Source organism: Chroicocephalus ridibundus, chromosome 2 (genome assembly GCF_963924245.1).
Source record: "Chroicocephalus ridibundus chromosome 2, bChrRid1.1, whole genome shotgun sequence".
Classification (NCBI taxonomy): Eukaryota; Metazoa; Chordata; class Aves; order Charadriiformes; family Laridae; genus Chroicocephalus; species Chroicocephalus ridibundus.
Window position 1 is genome coordinate 54,841,090 of NC_086285.1, and position 21,103 is coordinate 54,862,192.

General features: G+C 42.4%; 1 protein-coding gene across 5 annotated transcripts in view; it reads right to left on the bottom strand.

Moving 5' to 3' along the window:
- Nucleotides 1–21,103, bottom strand: part of ITPRID1 (ITPR interacting domain containing 1) — a 58,797-nt gene that overhangs the window by 17,958 nt on the left and 19,736 nt on the right. For 4 of the 5 annotated variants that reach the window (XM_063325543.1, XM_063325544.1, XM_063325542.1 and 1 more), the window contains 5 exons: nucleotides 18,268–18,319; nucleotides 17,390–17,476; nucleotides 16,595–16,797; nucleotides 10,396–10,988; nucleotides 8,255–8,309 (listed from right to left, as the gene is read on the bottom strand). In XM_063325543.1, the coding sequence (XP_063181613.1) occupies nucleotides 8,255–8,309; nucleotides 10,396–10,988; nucleotides 16,595–16,797; nucleotides 17,390–17,476; nucleotides 18,268–18,319 (990 nt within the window). The remainder of the gene's footprint in view (nucleotides 1–8,254; nucleotides 8,310–10,395; nucleotides 10,989–16,594; nucleotides 16,798–17,389; nucleotides 17,477–18,267; nucleotides 18,320–21,103) is intronic. The other variant, XM_063325546.1, reaches the window with a different exon arrangement.

Genomic DNA, 21,103 nt, shown 5'->3' on the forward strand with positions numbered 1-21,103 from the left:
GCAACCTCCTGCTCCTCACCCAAGGCCCAGCTCCCCACAGAGCCCTGGGTGCCCACATCCCCCTGGGAGGACGTTGGCCTAGATGCTCTCCAGATATCAGCCATAAGCACTTGAAGGAACCAGGTCACGGAGCATTAAAGCCACAAACTAGCAGAAATAGCTAGGCAGCAAATCTACGTCTACTGTCAAAGCATTCAGCTTCAGTCCTCCTCCAAAACACCCGAGGAAAAAAAGCAGTTTTGCACCAAGTTCCAGCCAAGTTTTTGGCTTGACATTCAGCGTATAGTATGGTTATGTCTAGCATGCTCGTGGCACAGCACAGTCGGCAGGCAGAGCACAGCAGCCTGGAGCGCTGCCCAGGTTGCAAAACCTGGCTGAAAAGCAGGGTGAGAGGGTGCGCTGTCAGTTCCTGATGCGGTGGCTAGACAGCCACGGGTACCTGCACTACGCGTTATCATGCTTTAAAGCGGGTGCACGTATTTACTGATTTAAAACTAGCTTCAGTACATCTGCTGTGCACTACAGTCAGCGCCGCAACAGCAGGTATAAATATACTCCTTTGTGAGATGCCTGGGGCTGGTGGGTGGGTGGGTTGGCGCTCTCACTCTCTCGCATTACAGGTTGTCCTGAGCTCGTGTGTAGAAGGAAGCTTTGGAGAAGAAATGAATTAGCTGATAATATTCCGTTAAGATACTCATTAAAAAAAAAGAAACCTTTTTTTTTTTTTTAACGTTCGTTTCCCCTCCTCCCTTACCAAATCAGAGATGAATGTGGGCAAGCGAAGAAGCATGTTCTCCACCCTATGCATCACCGAAAAGGATGTAATTTCCTGCAGTAGTGAACCACCCTGTCCCTCTCTATAGAGGGTCAGAACTGACATCTGTAGGCACTGGTGGCAGAGGTTCACCATCCAGAAATCTCCACCTTTGCCCCTTTCAAGAATATCCCCAGTACAATTTGGTCCACGACTCTGGAAATCCCCTTTAATAGGTTGGCTAAAGCTACAGAAAATATTTAAAGTAGCTGGGGACAGAGGTCATGTCAGGTTTGGTAACACAGAGCAACATCGTGACTCTCCTGGGCTGTTGTCTGAGAGCAGCAGACGCGCCCCTGCAAATTGCCACGCTCAGGAGCAAGGCGTCTGCCTTCCCATCAGAGCTTCCCGTCGTCTCCTGCCTGTCCTACACAAGAGCACACTGCCCTAGAAATGATAAAAGTAGAAATGAGTAATCTAAGAGCTGAAATTGACAGGAAAAGAGAGAACACTGTAGGCAGTTCTCTGTGATAAATGATGTTTCTGCAGTCTGGGAGGTTAGGAGTAGTGATGAATCTAGTCAAAACCTGAAACTGCAGTCACTTTGACAATGGTCTTTTATCTTCCCTCAGCTGATGAAACAGCTTCAAACTTTGCCAGGTCCTCCTCCTACTTTTCCTTGAGAGTCAGTATCACTTCCATCTTATTTCAACGGAGCTTCAGCCAACTGTCATTAATTCAGATTCGTGCTGCTGCCAAATGTCGGGAGAGACGGGTGATGGTTGTGTCTGCTTCTGATGAAAATGAGAGGTAGAGCTGAATGTCATCAGCCTACACTGTAGATCACGTTACATCACAGCTTCTCCCAGTAGCAGCTGCACGGAGATAATGAATAAAAAATAAGTGATCGCAGGGAGCCTCGTAGGGCTCTCTGCAACTGAGAGCCCCCCACAAAAGGGAGGATGGCTTCCAGCAACCTTTACAGGGATCTTTGAGAGAAATAAGTGAAAAGCCCCTATCTTTTTGCTAGGTCCTGCAACTTCTCTCTGCCTGGTCAGCAGTGCCCAAAGCAATTGGGAAGCCAGGACAGGTATCTGGCTTTTGGGTGCTACTTTGTAGACATCACCAGCCAATGATAATAAGCTCTATTTCCATGGTAATAGCCATTAAACTGTCTTCAGGGGGGTCTAAGAGTGCCAGGCTTAGTAAGCCTGTCTCTCTTTGCTAGTGATATTTTCATGAGGAGAAATCTTAAGTATCAGTGACTAGTTGACAAGTACGTAGAAGATCTATGGAATAGGAATCATGTTTCCTATCCATAAAGAAAAAAGAGTTCTCCAGAGCATAAAAACACTCCCCGGATAACACCAAAGGACCCCTTCTCACAGGTGTCACTGGCAGTGAGGAGAATCAGCCCTCTTACAGCAGCCATGGCAAAGCAATGTGGTGCTATCAGAAAAAGTATTTACGTTCTCACAAAGCTGCCTTGAAGCCAGAGCTGGACATGGGGTTGTGATTTTGAATTTTGCATCAAGGTTCAAAGGGTCAGGCTGTCAACTGGAACAATTATTACAGCAACATGGAGGTCCGTGACAGCACAGGCAAGGCTCTGATCCTCCTACGCTCTGTTGAGGGCATGGGAAGAAAAGGCAGAGGAGGAAATATAAGAAAAATCCTTTCAAGATCTCAGCACAATTTTAGCACAACTAGCTTTCATTTCAGAAGTTTTCCTGTTTAAAAGGCTATCTCGGTTAATCTAAACTGATGTCTCTTACGTATTTGCTTGTCAAAGTATTTGCTTGTCTTCCTGGACACCTAAGGTATTTTATGATTTTTTTCCCCCTAAGATTTAAACAACAACAGGTTTTATAACTTCCACTGGGCCATCTGCCTTAAGTATGTGGTGTGTACATATCCTTTCCCACTAGGATGAATCAGCCCGCTGCAGTAGGACCTAAAATATGACACATACGTGCAACGAAATGTTATAAATGTGCAATGACTTTTAGGAATGTACTCACTGAAAATCATACAACCTCCCAAAGCTCCTAGGATGGTTTCTTAGATCTGAGGATTGCAGGCGGGCTGTCCTGACACCACCGGGGGGTGGCCATTTCAAAAGTCTGCCAGACTTCCTTTCCTTGCTGCCCATCTAGTTTCTGTTCTGGTGAATGTGGCATCACCACCTCCTGGGTCTCCCTCTTTCTATCCATTGCTGAACTTGGACAGCAATATGTGTGAGATACATCAAGGAGGACTGTGGCAAAACGCAACAGCCAGGGTATTCTCAAGAGCTGCAGAAATAAATTGCCTTCCTAGGAGGACTTCTCTGTGGGAGGCAGACAGCTCAGGATGCTTCTGGACAGGGAGAAGACGCAAGAAGGTTTGAAGACTCACGATTTCACAACTCCACTCTTCGCTTTGCTCTTTTCTCTCAGTCTCTGCTTCCTGGCAGTTTCTGCATCTTGCTGGGACCATAGGACTTTCCCCCCAGACTTCTTCAGGTCACAAAATGCATTAAAATGACGCAGTTTCCTCTTATTCTCACTTACAGGTCCCTTATGTAAGAAACTGGAAAGAATAAGGCCGCCTTTACGTGGCTCACATGCTGAAGATGGGAAAAATATGGGCTGCAGCATCATGGAAAAAATGGGGGCAACCCAAAGCAGCTAAAGAAGGCAGATGTCTCCTTTGTGCCAGGTCGCCTGCAGAAAACTGTTGCAAAGAGAGATCTATCTATTATGGATCTATTATTCGTCATGTTTTATGAAGGGAGAACTCATATTTGGAGACTGTATGTGACCATCAACCAATGCCAAATTTTCACATAAATGTCTGGCAGTATCAGCACAAGAGTTGGTATAGGACATTTTTAAGTTCAGCTCCTGATTTTGATTGCAGGTTTAGTAAATCTTCCCTTTGGCTATCTCTTTGCCTTTCCCTTTCCTTTAATCTGTACTTAAAAGTAAAATTCATTGTGTTATACGTGAAGAAAAACAGTGTGATGTAGGCACTACAGCAAATAAGCAATGCTGAATAGCTGTTCTCTTCTTTATACTGAAAATAGGGAAAGGTACCTGGAAAATCCTGTCCTTTTCGAAGCATACTTGTTTTCTTCTTGCACTTTTGAAGACATCGCTCCTTCAGTTGGAGGCAGACGTTACAATGGATAACGGATAATAAACAGGATTCACGTTCTTGGCACTCAGTCAATTAAAAGAAATACCAATTGCATTCTGCGAATATTCCCATGGTGCCAAACCACCAGAGGAGTTGGTGAGTAGGAGGACTGAAGGTGTGATAATTGAAAGAATTGCTACTTGATAAGTCACAGGAGCTAATGTGTTAGCTCAGCATGCAGGGAAGCTAGGACGTTCCCAGCTGCCGCAAAAACTGGGTGTATGCGATCCCTGGCACCACTCGTTGGGACAAGATGAATCACAAGCGCTTCGGTAGCGAGCTACCATGTCACAGGGAGCCAGATGGAGGTGGTTACTTCCCTGATTGATTGCCTCTTGGGCTACCAAGGGCTTTTCCAGCAGGCTAATGCCTTTCTGTTGGCACTCGAGCGCCCAGGAGCAGCATGTCCGCTTGGGTCAGCACCATGCAGGAATTCCTGCCTTTCGGGTGCGCGGCCGCCCCGCAGAGGGAGAGAGAAGTAAATAAGGAGCAAGGGGGAGTGGGTGACTACAATGCGCACCGAGACAGCACCGACTTCCGATGCCTCCCTAATAGACGTTGCTGCTAATGAATTTTCAGGCACGTGCTGAGTTAACGGGGGTGAGCAACACTGAAACATCCTTTAGTTAAACCCAGTGCTTTACAAAGGCTAATTGAAAAAGGAAGGAGCAGCGGGGGTGGGGGGAGAACAAGGCAGAAGAGGGGGCGGAGGGGGAGAACAGCTCTATTTTTCAAATGCTGAATATGAAATCCCTGCAACAGATGAGTTTACATGCAAGCCTGCACCTCATCAGGGCAAAGATACAGTGAGTGGAGTCAAGTAATTTTCCTCTGCACACAGCATCCCCAGCCCCTTACCCTGCCCAGCCAGCTTTCTCAACTGTGAGCTTTAGAATATAAACAGCCAATAAGTAAGGACAATAACTGTAGTTCCTGCTGAGAGCTAACTCTGCCTGTCATGCATTTGCTGGGTCCTAATACAGGACAGTGAATAAAGCTTCATTACAGAACAATGGAGTTAGCTGCCAGAGCCTACAGATTTGAATAAACAACAAATAAGCAACATCTGCTCCAGCATATGTGTATGGTAAAAAAAAAGTCACAAAATAAAAGAATTTGTAAATGCCAAAAGCAACACTAAACTGCCAGTGCTACTGTAGAGTGAATTTTTAATTGCACATGCATACAGGCAGGCTGTGGGTATTAGTCTCACATATGTCTGGTTGCTGCCAACCTGGGAGTATAGATGAATTTAATTAAATAAGGATTATCCCTTCTCCCCAGTACAATTACTTATTTATAACAATGATAAAATTGCCTAATAAAATAGATTGTAATATTTTTTAAAACAGAGCTAGAAAACACTCTGCTTTCCCTGTAAGTCATTCAGGGATGTTTGGGGGGTTTGAGCGTCTTTTAAAATTAAGTCTCAGCATTCTGCCAAGAGAGAGGGAAAAAAAGCCTTATCATAAAGCCTACTGCAGTTAAACAGCCAGAATCTACATTATGGAGAAATATAAAGAAGACACACAGCAGCCAGGGAATTGGCTTTCATGGGGAGTGTAGAAAATTAAGCAATTGGACTAAAATTGAGGCCAGGCTACAGAGCCAAGGGACAATACCACTGGGACAAGTACTTCCATAAGTCACCCGTCTCTAATATGCTCCATCTAGGCAAAGCAGTCTGTTCCTATCTGTCTCTATTTCTTCTCATAGTGGGCACCTCGCACTTTCCCTCTCAGGTGAGCTCCCCTTTCAGCAGGGACGCGTCAGGCTCTCACATCTTCATCATCACTCATACCCTTTCCAACAGAGCCCACAACCAAATGAGAGTGGGCCCTTACGGTATCAGGCACTGCGTGAACCTTGAAAAATAGGCAGCCTATGCCCCAGGGAATTTGAAGGCCAAATCTAAATTCGGCCGTGCTCTCCTGGGAGCTGAGATTTTCCTTGTCTTGGCTCCTGATGGAGCTCCCACTTGCTCCTACTTTGAGGACCCCTGCTTATGGGTCTGAGCCACATTCTGCTGAATTTGGTAGCAACCTTCTTAACAGCTCGGTATTATTCACTACTAACAATATTGCATTCATAACCAGTAAATTTTAGATTGTTTCCATGATGCATGGCAAGTTGAAGTCACAAGAAAACTCCCATGGGTACGGGGTGGTACGCCATTTAAGAGCAGTGGGAAACAGAGAAAGAATATGATAAAATCCTGTAAAAAAAAAAGCCGGAAATCTCCACTTTAAATTTAGGCCAAGCATCAATGACACTAAAACAACAAAGAAAGAAAGAGGGAGGGAGAGAGATATTCCAGGGTTTAAACAAAACTCTAAAACAGTATTATGGTGCTGCAAAGGCATAAATCTTATATAAGTGCAGTTTACTTGAATGATTTTCATTGACCACTTAACTAGATGACAGTCTTACCATAATCAAAACCAAATAATTTTTGCATTTTTTTTTGTCATTAAATTACTACTAAATACATTCTTATTCCTATGTCTTAAAAGATTATTCAGGGCATACAGTTATGTTTTTCCTTTTACATTGTGGTTGATATAGCTATACAATCTGCTAAATTCTTTGGCTGATGCCCTTCATCATTAAATAGCACAGTCACAGAGATGGACAAAGACAGGAAAAAAGCATTTGTGGGGATGTTATTACGTTTTGAATTTTCTCCCCACTGGTCTATGTCCACATTCTCTTTTTTTAATTTCTCACTGAATGTTTGTCCAAATGGTGTTTTTCACTGCACCAGTCCTGGGGAATTGCTATTCTTTGTATACATACTGCTATGAGCAAGACTACTGGTATGGGGGCTCGTCTTTGTTCACAAAGATCAAGACATCCATCAGAAAACAATATCAAAACAACCTCATGTAACTCAGAGGACAAATCATACAGTCTCAATAGCAAGAAGGACCTGACATTAAGCCCCAAAAGTCACTAGAGTCACGTGTTGACACACTAGACACATACAACCCTGCCAGAAGATGTGGCAAGAGCAGTTGAATGCCACAGGTATGCAATCTATTACACAGTTAAAAAAACCCAAAGCCCTAGCAAAACAGCAAAGGTATGCTTACAGATCATTTGCAAACAAAAATAAACCCTCAAGAACTCAGGAATTCAAGCTATACTCCATTGCCTTTACTTATCTCTACCATTTACCAAGAAAACTCCAGACACTTTGATGAAAACACTGGCCTCACTGAAGTCAGTGCTACTTTCATCACTGCCTTCAACAGGCTCATGATTTCGCTCCTGCAAATCCAGCCGTCACACCAGGCAATGGCATCTGTGAATGACCAGCACCAGAATATCCACTAGTCATTCACATTTGGGTTTAGATACCTGCATATGAACTTGGGTTGCTTAATTATTCGTGCTGTCTCCCCAAAAGTGATATAATGTAGTCCTCAAAAGGTGAGGGCTCACCAAACTTTCACCTTTGTCCCTTGCTATCTGTGCTTCTTGCTACTTATTAGTTCTTTCACATTAAATTTCTGTCGCATTCAAAAAAAACCCCAACACCTGCCAGTCCTGCTCTAAGCACTGGTTGGAAAGGGTCACTGGAGAGCAAGGCCAAGCGCTCCCTGCTCTGAAGGCTGAACAGCCGTTTCTCCAACACCAGCACCCCTGCCAGCAAACGCTTCTCAGGATCCAAATTCAGATTGCCCCAAATGACAGCATAACATCTGGTCTAACAGCTTTGCTTTTAATCCTTTCATAGACTCCTCAAATAACTTATTTTCTTACAGATGATTCAATGCTATCTCAGCTCATGTGATGACAGCCGATGTGACAGAGGAGATTCAGATGATGGAGTGGAGGCCATGCTGCCACCAGAATGTCCTGGTTGCATGGTCCTGGTTGAGTTGCATACAGAGTGGCTGCAAAGCCACTGTCACCAGTTTCCTAGTTGACTGATCTCCTAGGGATCTGAGAGTTGGCGGATAAGCCGTTGTCGGAGTCTGGCAAATAATCCATCGAGCAGGAGGGAAGCTTTGGTATCGCTTGGAAGAATAAAGAGGTCTACTTAAAGCATCAGACAGGGACCCCACATACTCGAAGCTGTGCATGCGAGGTGCCCTTTTCATGTGCACTCATTGTGTCTCCCTGACAATCTGAGTATATTTTACAGCCCTATGATTTGTCAGGTCATATCATCTAGACTGCCATGTCTAGAATAATGGATCTAAATGCCAGAGGTGACGGAAGCAGAGAGGGAAAACATATTGTCAGGATAAGATTTAGAAACAGCTACATGAGAATGGTGTTTTAAAAACTGGCAAATTGTTTCTTAACACTCACCTAAAGCGGTGTCAGGACCATTTCCACATGGTGTTTCATCCTCAAAACTCTGAACCTGAAAAGAAAAGGGAGCGAAGAGGAACATTTATTATTGATGGTAATGATTATGACTGCATGCCTTATTATGGGGAAGGGAGGTAGGAACAAAAACCAAAAGAATTCTGGATGTTGCAAAGTGAAAGCATGAAATCTTTCAGATGGTTCCTTTTGTGTTGTCTCTTTTAAAAATAATTGTTCTTGTCACAAGCTAGCCTCTAGTCTCAGAACCTTTCCAAGCCTTGCTTGAAGTAAGCAATACATAAAGGGTCCCAACACGTAACTACACTAATAATCTTGTTTGAACAGCCTCGGAGAAATGTCCCTAGAAAAAAAAAAAATTACTTAGGAGAAGAAACTCAGGGAAATGTAACCATATGGAGGCAAATTCTTGACAAAGAGTGTATGTAAGGTCAGAATCTTCTTCTCTAGGAATGAAGACCTGTTTGACTTTTTCATAGTATCAAGGGGAACATCAGGTCATGATGCTGCATGAACTCCTGGGGATCTATTAGATACAAGTAACACATGAACGTGCACGTTAGGTGTGTCCTCCAGTCTGTATCTCAAGAGATCTCTAAGCCCCCCATTGTCAAAGGCTAGAAGAATACGAGAGAAGGATCGCTCTATATGAGGCTGTTATTCTGTTCCCCACACGTCTGTGCTGGCCATTACCAGACTAACGATTTAGGTGGCCTGATGGTTTCAGCCAGTACACAGTTCTTACAGCCTTAATTTAATCATGTGGTAGAGAATACTTAGAAGTTAAACAGTATATAGCCTGTCTAATTTGAACATACAGCATTCACCAAATTGTCTTAGACATCGAACTGGGGAGTTTACAATCATCTGCATTTACTGCTCTGTCAATATCCTCATTTTTGTGCAAGCCTCTAGTCACAGAGCTGCAAGTCCAGCATGTTAAGTGCTTTACAAAGACATATGGGCTGCTTTGGGATTATAAATTTGCTACGCCGGAGATCCCTGAAAGACACCCTCTCCCCCACTGAGGCTGGTAATCGGGCCCATGCTCCAATTTTTGAATCCGCTCTGCCTATATGAAGGCTGCACCAAACCTTTCACAGAAAAATACACCTTTGGAAGGACTTCAAAAGGTAAATATGCTTTCCTTGAGAAGAATGCCACCATCTTAACCTGACCTTTTCCCATGCTTTAGAAATTGGAAAACTTTTTAAAGCCTCCCACCTTTTCCAGCCATTCGCTGCTCCCTCCTTTCCTTCCCTTCCTGCCCTTCCTCCTTCCCTCCCATGCTCCATATATTTCCAGGGGGCTGCCAGCCATCCCATTTCTCCTCCTTTCTTTGATTCTTACAGTGGAGTCTGTATGATTGGAGAGTATCCTACCATAGTCCCTTTTCTGCAGTAGTATGGCCAGAAAAACTGCTGCTCACACAACAATTCTAGATGTTAGAAAGGGACTGGCAAGTGTCCTGGTCTCTGCTACTTCATGTTGAACCCCCACTGACAACCCCTTGTTGCTAAAACATACATATAACTGAGTATCATGGACTTTGCAGACTGGATATGAGAACAAGCTGCTGTTCGGAGTTATTCTGGTTTTAGGATGCTCAGCTTACAGAACGATAAAATATTTCAAATGCTGCTATAAAACCAAGGCTAATTTTGTGATGCAACTTTCTGAAAGCACACACCAGAAAATGAGCTTAGGGGGAAAAAAAAAAAAAGATAGAAAAAAAACCTCCAACCCTGGTTAATGACTGGATCTGTAAAAATATCCTTTACCATATGTATTAGTGTTCCTGCAACTTCCTTCTATAAAAAAACCAAAACCTAGCACTGCATAAAACATATTGGCATCTTCCACTATCATACTGGTTGAATGAATCCTACCTCAGTAACTTCAGTGCCAACTTCTTTGACAGTATCCTAACACAAAGACAATTTAAAATAATCAAAACCCCAACGAGTAGTGTAAATCCCACTGGTTTTCCCCATAATGCTGCTGCATGGTGTGTGTTCAAGTAATTTACGTGAGCTTCCATCCTGAAAAAAGAGAATCCAAACTTATACCATAAATATGGGTGGAGATACATTACTAGCACAATACACAAAAATCCACCTCACCTCTTCCATTTCGAATGAGTCTGGCAGCTTGCGGTTTAGGTCAGCCGCTTTTTTGAGAGTGTGGGTCACAAGCGAAGGTGGCTCCTTTCTTCGCCTGTCTTTGGCAGGCACCTCACACGCAGGAGAAAAGTGGGGCTGTTTTGCAACTAGGTGTGAGGAAGCCCAGGCTTTCCCCAGTGGAGTGGGTGGACACTGGGATGTGGGATATGCCAAGGCACCTTTGCCTCTGGGGGTTTGCTCCTGCGTCAGACAGCCCAACGTAACACATGCAGAAAAGCCCGCCTGGACTGTCGCCCTCTCAGCAATATCTACACAAGAACAGAGTTGCCCTTTCCTGCTGGGCAAGTTGGCTTCCCCAGGTGCCAGCAAGCCCTGTTTCAGCAGCACTGTCTGCTGAGAAGCCCTTTTCAGGAGCTGACCGATTCTTCTCCGCTTTGCCCGTGTGACTCCAGGTCCGCTCTTTGCAGCATCCAAGAGGTCAGTCTCATACCCCCCTGCATCCTGTGCTTTGGTCTGTTGGGTGTTGACGTCCGTCAGCAAAGATGAGAGAGCACTGGTTACGTGGTCAAGTACTTCCAGCTGTCGAAAACGTTCTTAAGTTGGGCAGAATGGAAGGCAACATGGTTATTAAAAAATATAATTTGAAATAATAAGGTACAATGATTATTCAAACTTTTCATTGCCAAGAAACATACTACAAAAGCGGCTAAATTTTTCCATTTGCCTCCAGAAGATCCATTCAGGCTACATTACAGACGTCATTGCATAGTTCTTTATATTAGACAAACACTTACGCAATGTTGAATTCGTTGGGTCAAGTGCAGCTGAATAATGCTCTGTGTGAATAAAGGTTACAGAATCCAGCCTGAAATTCTCTGGTTGGCTGGGACAGACTTGGATGCCATTTTTGAGGACTTATTAAAATTCATGGGAATAAAGTTATTAAAAAGGATCTCAAATGTTTGCAGCTGGCAACTGTCCAGGATAACTGCAAAATGCATATAGCCATTAACTGATACAAATTGATCACGGAAGCTATGTTCTCATTTTCATAGCAGCACAAAGCAAAACACTTATCCCCCAGAAACTCATAACTGATGTTGTATAAAGGTTCACAGATTTTTTTTTTCATTGCACCAACCTCCTGTAATTTCTGGGTCATTTTTTCCATGGCATAACATCTAAAGAGAAGCAAATAATGTTTTCTCTAGGGGATCCTGGAGTTTTCCATCACTACAACACTATGAAGTTATTTATACAAAGAAACACGTTTGCTTGCATGTTGTGTCTGTACCTATCCTGAGGCAATGAATATGTCACCAGGACTCCTCCTTCCTTGAGAGATTCACTGAGGACAGTAGATGGCAAAATGCTAGCTTTCTTGGCTGCCATTTCTCCTAGAGAGCAGCCAAATTTACTGCATGCAGTCTGCACGCGGCATCACTGACAATTAGACAAGGGGATATTTAACATGGATCTGAGTTGGTCCTTTGCATCGAGGATCAATCCTGTGACATACAATTCCTGATAGTTACTATATCTCAAGAATACTCCTTATCTTCTTTGCCCCAGACATTGCCATTTTAACACTGGAGGAAAATGTTGCATTTGTTGACGCGTTTTACGATATGGTCAAAGGTTTCACCTGATGCTTAAAGGAGCTGTCTCATCTGTCAGTACACACATTACGCAGTGTTGCATAGTTTCCGTTCGCGTAGGTTTGGGATGTCAGAGTAAACAATTTTTGGTTTTGCACATCCACTGTGCTACCACACCCTCTCCATGTAAAGCACATTTTATCCTCAGTATTTCATCTGGCTCCCACTACGTCAGGCCATAAAAATGCCAAGTGCTAATGTCCTTTGACTGACAGTAGCACAACAGCCCAATGCGTCTTTTCATTTGAACCAGAACCAAACTTGCAGCAATTTGAAATAATCTTTACACACTGCTTAGCTTTTGTGAGTTATTTCAAAGAGCCTGGGATACCTGAAGAACAAAGCAAACAACAAGAGAAATGATAAATGAACAACATAAAAACCCCTCTGACTCATATGCAGTGTAATAAATACACAGGTTACGAAGAAATTGTCAGGGACAGCCTTGCTTCATGGACTATTTCTCTCCAGGCAAGCAGTCCCTTCAGTTTCTCAGGGTGTTCCCCAAGGATCATGCCTCAAATAGGCAAGAGGCTGATAATATTTCTGTAGTCCCTGCAGCCTGCTGCAAAATAGTCTAAATCTGTAGCACAAATGAGTTATTAAAGGGCATAAACAGGGATTCATTTTCACTAGAAACTTCAGCCGAAACAGCAAATGGCTATGCTGTAAACAAGATCAATGAATCTTCAATAGAATCTGTATCTTTTACAGGTCTTCTAATGACTTTATGATCAACCGTTTTATAATGTAGGAGGGGTAGCTCAGTTTTGTTCCTCCTTCCTTGAATCTGATATTACATAGGCTGACATAGTTATCTTCATGAAAGATTTGGAAAGGCTTCAGCAGGCCCACAGTGGAATGAAGGAACACAGAACATTTCCGCAGCCAGCAAGAAACTTACACTCAACAACTTCTTTTCACAGCAAATGGCAGAATTTGGAAAAAAATCAAAAATTTAAGTGTGAAAAATCAAGACATCTGAAACGGCTCAGTCTTTCTCAGGAAAAGTAAAAATGAAATATATATATCTCTCCAATGACGTGCGCACCTCGCTCCCAGCTGACCTGTGGTGGTCACAGTACAGCCACGTAACGTGGGAAATGGTGTCTAACTAATGCACTCGTCTCACAGAGGAGAGCGAGACTTGAGCTACAGCTCCAGTGAGGGGCTTGCAGCAGCCGAGAAAGACAGAAACGAGAGTGAAAAATCTCCAGAAACAAAACCCCAACCCCGAAGAAGATTTAGATATAGCAGTACGGATAGGTGGCACTGGAACGTGGGTTTTTTTATTATTAAGCATCAGATCGAAACATTTCAACATTTCTGTACTAAAGTGTTCAGAAACTTGACATTTTCAAAGAATTTGGGGAACAATATATTCAGAAATATCATTACTTTTCACATAATGTAATTTCTGATGGTCAAGTGATTGTATTTCTTCAGTTCGGAAGTCAAATTTCACTTGAGGTCAGTAAAATTTTCACCACCTGCAAACGATGGGGATAAGTTTTTCTTTTGGATCTGGCTGAGAAACTGAAAGGGCGACCAACATTTTTGCAAATACACCTTATTTTTGTAAACAGAACCTTTTGAAAACTCTCTCTGCCAATGTGGGGAAACAGGACCCAGTGAGGGGACAACTAATAAATAACTCCATAACAATCCACACGTATTTTAAAAGGTCTAATCAGCAGTGAAGGAGGCCTAGAAAACTATGTTCATCACAAGCAGGGAAGAGCCATACTGAAACAGAAAAGAACTGCACTAGGAAATGAATGAAATATAAAAGTGAAGAGGGATCACTCTGCTATGGAAATCCTTGGTCTCTCTCACCTCCCTCTCCGTTTTTCCCTCCAGGTTTCTTGTCTTCCATACTGTACGTACAACCTTTTGCCTTATCTCTCACTTTCTCAGAGTAACACACGTCGACTAAACCAATTCACTTTCTCTGCTGATTCAGAGAATAGGAGAAAGTAAACTGAAAATGAGATAATCTCTCAGGCATTCACTAACTCAGATTAAACAATTTTTTCCTTTTCCATGGTTAGAGACAGATGAGGGGGATTCAGACTGTATTTGCATCGAAACGGTTCAGTGATAATAAACCAACCAGGGTGACAATAACTGAATTCATCCAGCAGGTCTCTAGGAACAGCGGTTCAATACAGTCTTGAAATCTCCAGAGGTGGCACATGCTCTGCCTCATTTTGGCACTTTTGTTTCAATGCCCTGGTGAAGCAGTCCTCTGACAGTAAGGAGTCTGGAGCTCCCTAAATTGTTCACGGAGAGGTAAATGCTGTGGAACACCTCCAGACCTGAACCTTCTACTTAATTTGCAGAGAAGGGTCTTTTTCTGAGTCATCTTCTGGAGTCCTTCAAAAGCACCTCTTCTCCTCATTGCCGTTACAGGGAACGTAGGCTTCTGCTTTAGAAGAGCTGGCTCACCAGATGCCTGAAAATTTAGGTGCTGTAATAGTACTGAAAGCAGATAGATTAGGTCCTGTTCTAGAGATCAAATCCATTTTAAAATCTAATAAACGTGAATTTGTCACTCTTCCTTCTTGCTGTACCTCACTGCAAAAAATCATTAGACAAGACTGGAAAAAAACAGTTTGCAAACAAATGCTATTTGATGATATTCCTCAGGCATTTCCACACTAAACCCGATGCATCCCTTTTTAGCTGTAAGTCTTCTCCTGGAACACCAGGTGTAGGAAGGTACTTGTGCAAGATTACCTACATGGTCACTAGACAGACTCTGGCTTCTTCCGAGAGGTGTTTTAACTGGTGGCTGGATGACCATCCGCAGGAGTTGCCTGACTCTCTCCACTTGCTATGGAGATAGAAAGACTCTACAGTGATTACGGCCCTTGAGATGGTGCTTCAGCTAAATGCCTGTGATTTGGTGCAGTGAACCAGGCTGAGGTTAATCACCGCTTATACCGAAATATGTAGTCAGTGAAAAGAGAAGAGGTAAGTATCTCTGGTGGATGAATCCCACCTCTCTCCATTAAACGTTCCCAGCCCTGGCACTTACTTAGGAGGCCTAAGCAGATGGTGTGAAAACCCCCTCCCAAACTGTCAAAAGCAAGATAACGTGCTTTGATGGACATCACACCCACCAAAACAGAAATCCAGATCTTATCTTACTTCACAGCAACTCCCCCGTACAGATAAGCCATTAACACGTACTAAGAGTGCTCCCATTGAGGATGACTGCAGGAGGAGTCATTAAATTCACACCTTGGCTTACCACTGCCTGCCTTCACTGTGCAAACTCCTTCCCTCAGAGGCTCTTTCTCTTCTCTCATTCCCTCCTAGCTCTCTACCTTCTTCCCTGAGGTTTCCATCCACCATCCTCTCATACTGATTATCTCTGATTCCTCTCTCCCTCTCTCTCAGAAGAGTTACAGAGAGAGAAAGGAAGTGAGAGCTGAGAAACCTGTTTGATGTGTCAGTTTGCTGTAAATATTGAAATGTGTGCATGGGGCTTGCTATAAAAAAAAAAAAAAAAAGGGGGGGAGAGAGAGAAAAACACATTTTTCACAATGCTCTGACATTTCTGTTTCAATTCTCATTCCATCCATACTGCTTCCTTGGTGTAATTCTAAACGGGGGAATGCACAGGCTATGTGAGAGATCCTGCTTTGCTGAGCATCTTAAGTAAACAGAAGATTTCAAGATCCATCTGTCTATCCTGTGCAGCAAACGTGAGGGGAAATGATGTCAAAATTGGACTTTTCAGATGGGTGATACACCAGCAAATTAACAATGCTGTTTTAATGCAGATATATCTTTACGGTGAGTACCTTGTATTCATTTCTCAAGTGCAAAAGACACAAAACGAGAACTAAAACCATCTAAATGAATAAAAATCAAGACTGTGTGCCTTAAATGGTGTGATTTTATTGCACTTAAAATACAATCCTCATCTACATTTTAGGGCGTATTTGAACCATAAAACTGCTGGGTTTTAGTTAGGGGTTTTTGGGTCTGATGCACAAGCTCTGGCAGCTCTAATCACGGCAAGTTAAAACCTTGTCATCTGCTTGCCACGTCTCCCTGTGAGAGGGGTCCTGCTTTCACCAAGGGGAAAAGGGAATGCAAGCCCACGCCTGGCCTGGCTGAATTCAAAATCCTGTGTATCAGTTTACACCACCAATGGTGGTGGGTACATGTTGCTGGTGAAGTCGCCGGGGCAATAGACCCATGTTCATTTATGCAGCCTCTGTGACACCAACGACAATCTGATGGTGGGGTAGGTCTTAGAGTGAGGGGACAGGCAGTTATGTTTTAAAATGCCATAAGTTGGTAGCTCCTGCACTCAAATCAGAGTCCAGAGCTGAGGAGAGGTAAACTGTATTTCAGTCACATTAGGAATCATCATTGCCACAAAAGCATATATGAGGATTTTTGATGTCTCCTGAATACACGTCCCTTTTTCATAAGCCTCTTCTTTCCTATCCTCACAGTCCCCCCCGCTATTTATTTTACCTCCTGGCTAAAATTCCTCCTTTTGTCAAAATGTCTCCCCTTACCATATAAGTTTGGTCTCTCAATGTCCATCCGCTGCTTTTGAGCTTCCAAAAACACTCGGATGTTGATCCCTTTTGCTACAGAAGCACCACTGAGGAATCGAGGAGGGATTTTAGTGCAGACATCAGGTTCTTCTGTGCCAAACCCCAAATCAAGAAGAATCTCCACGGGATCCTTTTCCCAGAGCGCCAGCCATTCAGTGATGCTGTGGCGAAAACATCAGGATTATTTACACCACTGTCTTAGTACCACTTTTCTCTTGCAGTAGCTATCATATGGTCTTGTTTTTGTTAAATAATTCTCTTCCCTTTTTCTCCCCTCTTGTGGAGACTACTGCTTAAGTGCAAGTAGTCATTTTTGCTCACATTGCTAAGAGATTAACACACGTTCCTATCCCCAAAGGAATTTGGTGGCACGGGATCTAGATAGCTTAGCAAAAGGAACATTAATAAAAGGTGTAGGTTCACAGCTCTGTGGGCTCACTTCTCTCTAGGCACAATGCAGACAAGGCATGCTGCATCTGCCGTAAGACCTCGCAGACTTTTACCTTCCAGTGGATTCAAAAGTTTCAAGCCACTGCAGTTCCAGGTAGGTTTCTTTTTTTACTGGTACAAATGCATTTGAGATCAGGCACCTGTTATTAAGATGGTCATTTTGATCTTGTTAAAATAAGCGAGGAGACGCCTTTTACAAACTAAGGCCTTGAACTGCTTATTGAAAGTTTTACTCACATTTTTTGATCTCTAAATGGGCTATTTCCTTGTATTCCTAGCTTGAAATACACGGCAATAACTAACCTCTGGGGTGCACTGGTGAGGGAGTGGGAAGAACTGAGACTGTTGCATCTTGACATAACCGGACTTTCTGAACGCTCTTGCAGGGACCTGATTGGAAAAAAGCAACAATGAAATGTGTTTACTCATGTGCTCCTCTGGGATGTCATTATGATTTTTTTCCTAGAGTAAACATTTGCATTTTGTCTTGGTTTATAGCGATACATAATAGCAATGCCTTAGAAGAAGAGTCGTCGTAAGAGTGTGGCAATACGCTTATTCTCAAGAACAGTATGTTACAGTAGGTGTGAGAACGTAGGTGTGAGGTACCAGTAAATGCTAATTATAAAGGTGGCAGAATGGCTCACTTTTGACAGATGGTGAATCTTTGGGGAACCTTTAGGGAGCACGGTTTCTCTAGCCACCTACTTCAGAAGATATAATTGCTCTTAACAAAGTTTTGGAGAGACAAGGCACAATGAGTTGCAGCAGCAGGAGTGGCACCTGAGAATAATTCTGCGCTTTGCTTCTCCTTGTGTTTGTATCCGCTAATCTACAGAGAAATAACTGCTTTTCAGAGCCTGCTCACTGCAAAAGGAACGTCCTGCGGCATGGTAGCCTTTCTCAATAGGTAAGGCGACATGCTTTCATTACACTCAAGCTTAACTTTACCTACTCATACCTATCAAGATGAGTAGCAAATGTTTATATACAGTAGAAGCATTGCCTTGATCATTTTCTTTTATCATTGCAGGTTATCCATCAGCTCACATCTTTAACAGGCCTTTAGGGACAGGAAGATTTTTGAACTAACACAAAACCCTAAAATTCCTCCTTTTGTCATAAAGAAAAGGAAGGAAAATAGAATTTATACTAGATCTCTATGGTATCTTGACACCTACCTCCTGTCGCTTTGCACAGTCTTTTGTACCATTTCTGGTACTGGCACGGAAACTGCAAACAAGAAGAAATAAAAATAATTTGTTTTCTTACCTTTTTTTTTCCTCCCCTCAAAACAGAAATGTGTCAAACTAGAAAAAAGACCAAAAGACTGATGGCATTGTATAAGGAAACATTTTAGCCCGAGTGGCAAATTTGCAGAACAGTACCATTGTGGGAAGCTCAACTCATAGTATATGTTAGTCATCAATAAATGCAATACATGTCAAAAAGAAGGGGAAAAAAGGTGCCTATATATTTCATAAAGCGGTAGCTGTACACTCTAAGCCCCTGATATTTAAAAGTAAGCACTATGAATCGGGCTTCACTGTCTGCTGCAGAGCCATTGGAGGTAAACATACAGCAAATATTATGAAAATAACTTTCAATCCCTGCCTTTAGAGTAAAAAAATACAACTAAAATATATTAATTTAAATTCTTATGCCAGCACATGCTGGCACAACTTTTTTTGGCATAACAGTTTTTCAGGTGTAATTAACTGGGATGTTGTAAGTATTTTACTATTGATTTCTCTGGGCTTTGCATCATGCTCTAAATGTGTTTGAGAGGAGTGAGACAGTTGTGGGACAACTGCAAGAGTTACTGGAAGAGAAAAATATTTGTCCAAGAACTGCTAACATTGTTTGCTGGACTCCAAGTGTGCTACACCTACGAGCTGTAAGATGCACTTCTCATCATTTCATGGTGATGAAATGAGAGTAAGTCAGATGCAAATACGCAGTGCCTGTAGTTGTCACTTCCCCTCCTAACACTGAAATAACACATTTGTTGATCCTCTGAAAGCTGGGGTAGCGTTTGCCTCAGAGCACAGTAGACATCCTTCTGCATTCCACAAGATGAATATTTTTTTTGTCTAGCTTTTAGTTTTCTTTTCTATTTAACAAAACTGCGTCAATAAAGAAGGAGAAAACATCCTTTCATGTTCTCTACTGGATTATTCTTCCGCTGCTAAATTCTAACACAAGCTTCTTCTGGCTTACTCCGTACAAGGATATCCATCCAAATTGAGAACATAAAGGTTACTGACATCCTGTAATTTGCTGTGATAACATAAACCAGACTTTCTAGCAGCAAACTGAGCATAATTTGAATAAGAATCAGCAACTTATTGTGTACCATTTCCTACTCACATGCCAACAGAAGCTGTAGATTCACTATAAAAATGCTTGAGAATGTAAAAAATAAGATCTGAAAGTGAGAGTTAATACAATTTTTCCCTAGCAGCACGTAGGCACTCCTCTCTGCAACAAAACGTTATACCACAAACTGGCTGCTGCTGTGATTTCCTCAATACTTAATATTGTCAGGACTGAATGAACACAAGTGCTGCCAAATTAAAAACCTAGCACCGAGAAACACTGACCAGGGTGTTACTTAAATAATTTAATGATGAGAAACCCAGTGTTTCTAGGAGATGTAGGAAGTAGTAAGTCACCAAAAAATCCAGGGCTGAGACTCATGATCAAATGGGCAGAACTTGATAGGTTATTGCAAGTTGAGTGAGAGGCAGTGGCTGGTGTGGCTGTACTCTCAAAGCAGATAAACCCTGGGTATGATGCCTTAACTATCCTTTGCTGTAGGTTAAAATAAGTTGAATTATCCCATATTGCTGTGGGTCAAGAACATGTCAACATACCGTTACCAAGGCTGAGCCATCCCAGTGACAGCAAACAAAATTTGCACTTAGTGCAAGACGGGCCATTTCACTCATGGTTAGAGTCTCCACTTCTTTCTCCAATGAGAAGACTGTCACGAGAAGTTCCTCATTACAGACCTTGACATTTTGAACTATTAGAGATTGTTTCCTCCGTATTTAAGAGGTCACAGATATAGTAATGGGGAGGGCACAGAATTTACATTTCCTGATCTGTGTATTTTGTTCCTGACACAAGAAACACTGAATCTCATTACCAAACTGGAAGATACTTTGGGGGAAATAATGCCCTTTAGAAATCTGTCAGAAAACCTCATGAAAACAAACAAACAAACAAAAATTACTTTGTAAACCAACTGTGGTGCTAATTGGTGCTCTGTTTACTGCACATCTAAGTATATCTTTGCTTATGAATAATATATTTTGCTAAGCAAAATATGGCCACTGATACTTGAGGGAAGATAAGGCATTTTAGCCTGAGTAATCTCTGATTAACAGGAGACAAGATTAAATCACATGTTGTTGAACTGCATCTTTTACTTGTGAGCCCAATAAACAAATGTGTAGATATAGAATAGATATAGACTGGTAAATAATATTTTGGGCTTCCAAAAGCACTAGAAATGTGGACGTTTTCAGGAATATGTGAGGAGCTGTGAGGTGATTTGGGCTTCTGTCTCCTTTCATAAAAAAAAAAAAAGTCTCTGAATTCACTACATTCAGCAGATCAGGAAAGTAGGCAAGAACAGAAAGAAGTTCTACATTCAGGTCAGGCAGAATTTTAGTCATCTGAAACTCTTGTACCCTAACTCCCAGATCACTGTGCAAATCTCTCCTGGAAACCTCCACTTCTTCAATAGAAGAAAATAAAACTACAACAACAGAAAAGGTGAACCTAAGACTTTTCTATTGAAGAACCCATGAGAACCTTCTCATTACAACTCCAAACAGAGGAAAAAATACATGTATATCCATGAATATAATCTTTTTCCCAATAGCTCCCCCACAGAGGTCTGTGAGTCTGTGATGCTTGATATTTTGTAGCGAAGCAGTCCCTATTAGAAATGGCAAATGATGTTCTGTCTTACCTGCCTGCTCTTGGCCTTGTGGTTTAACCCCTCTT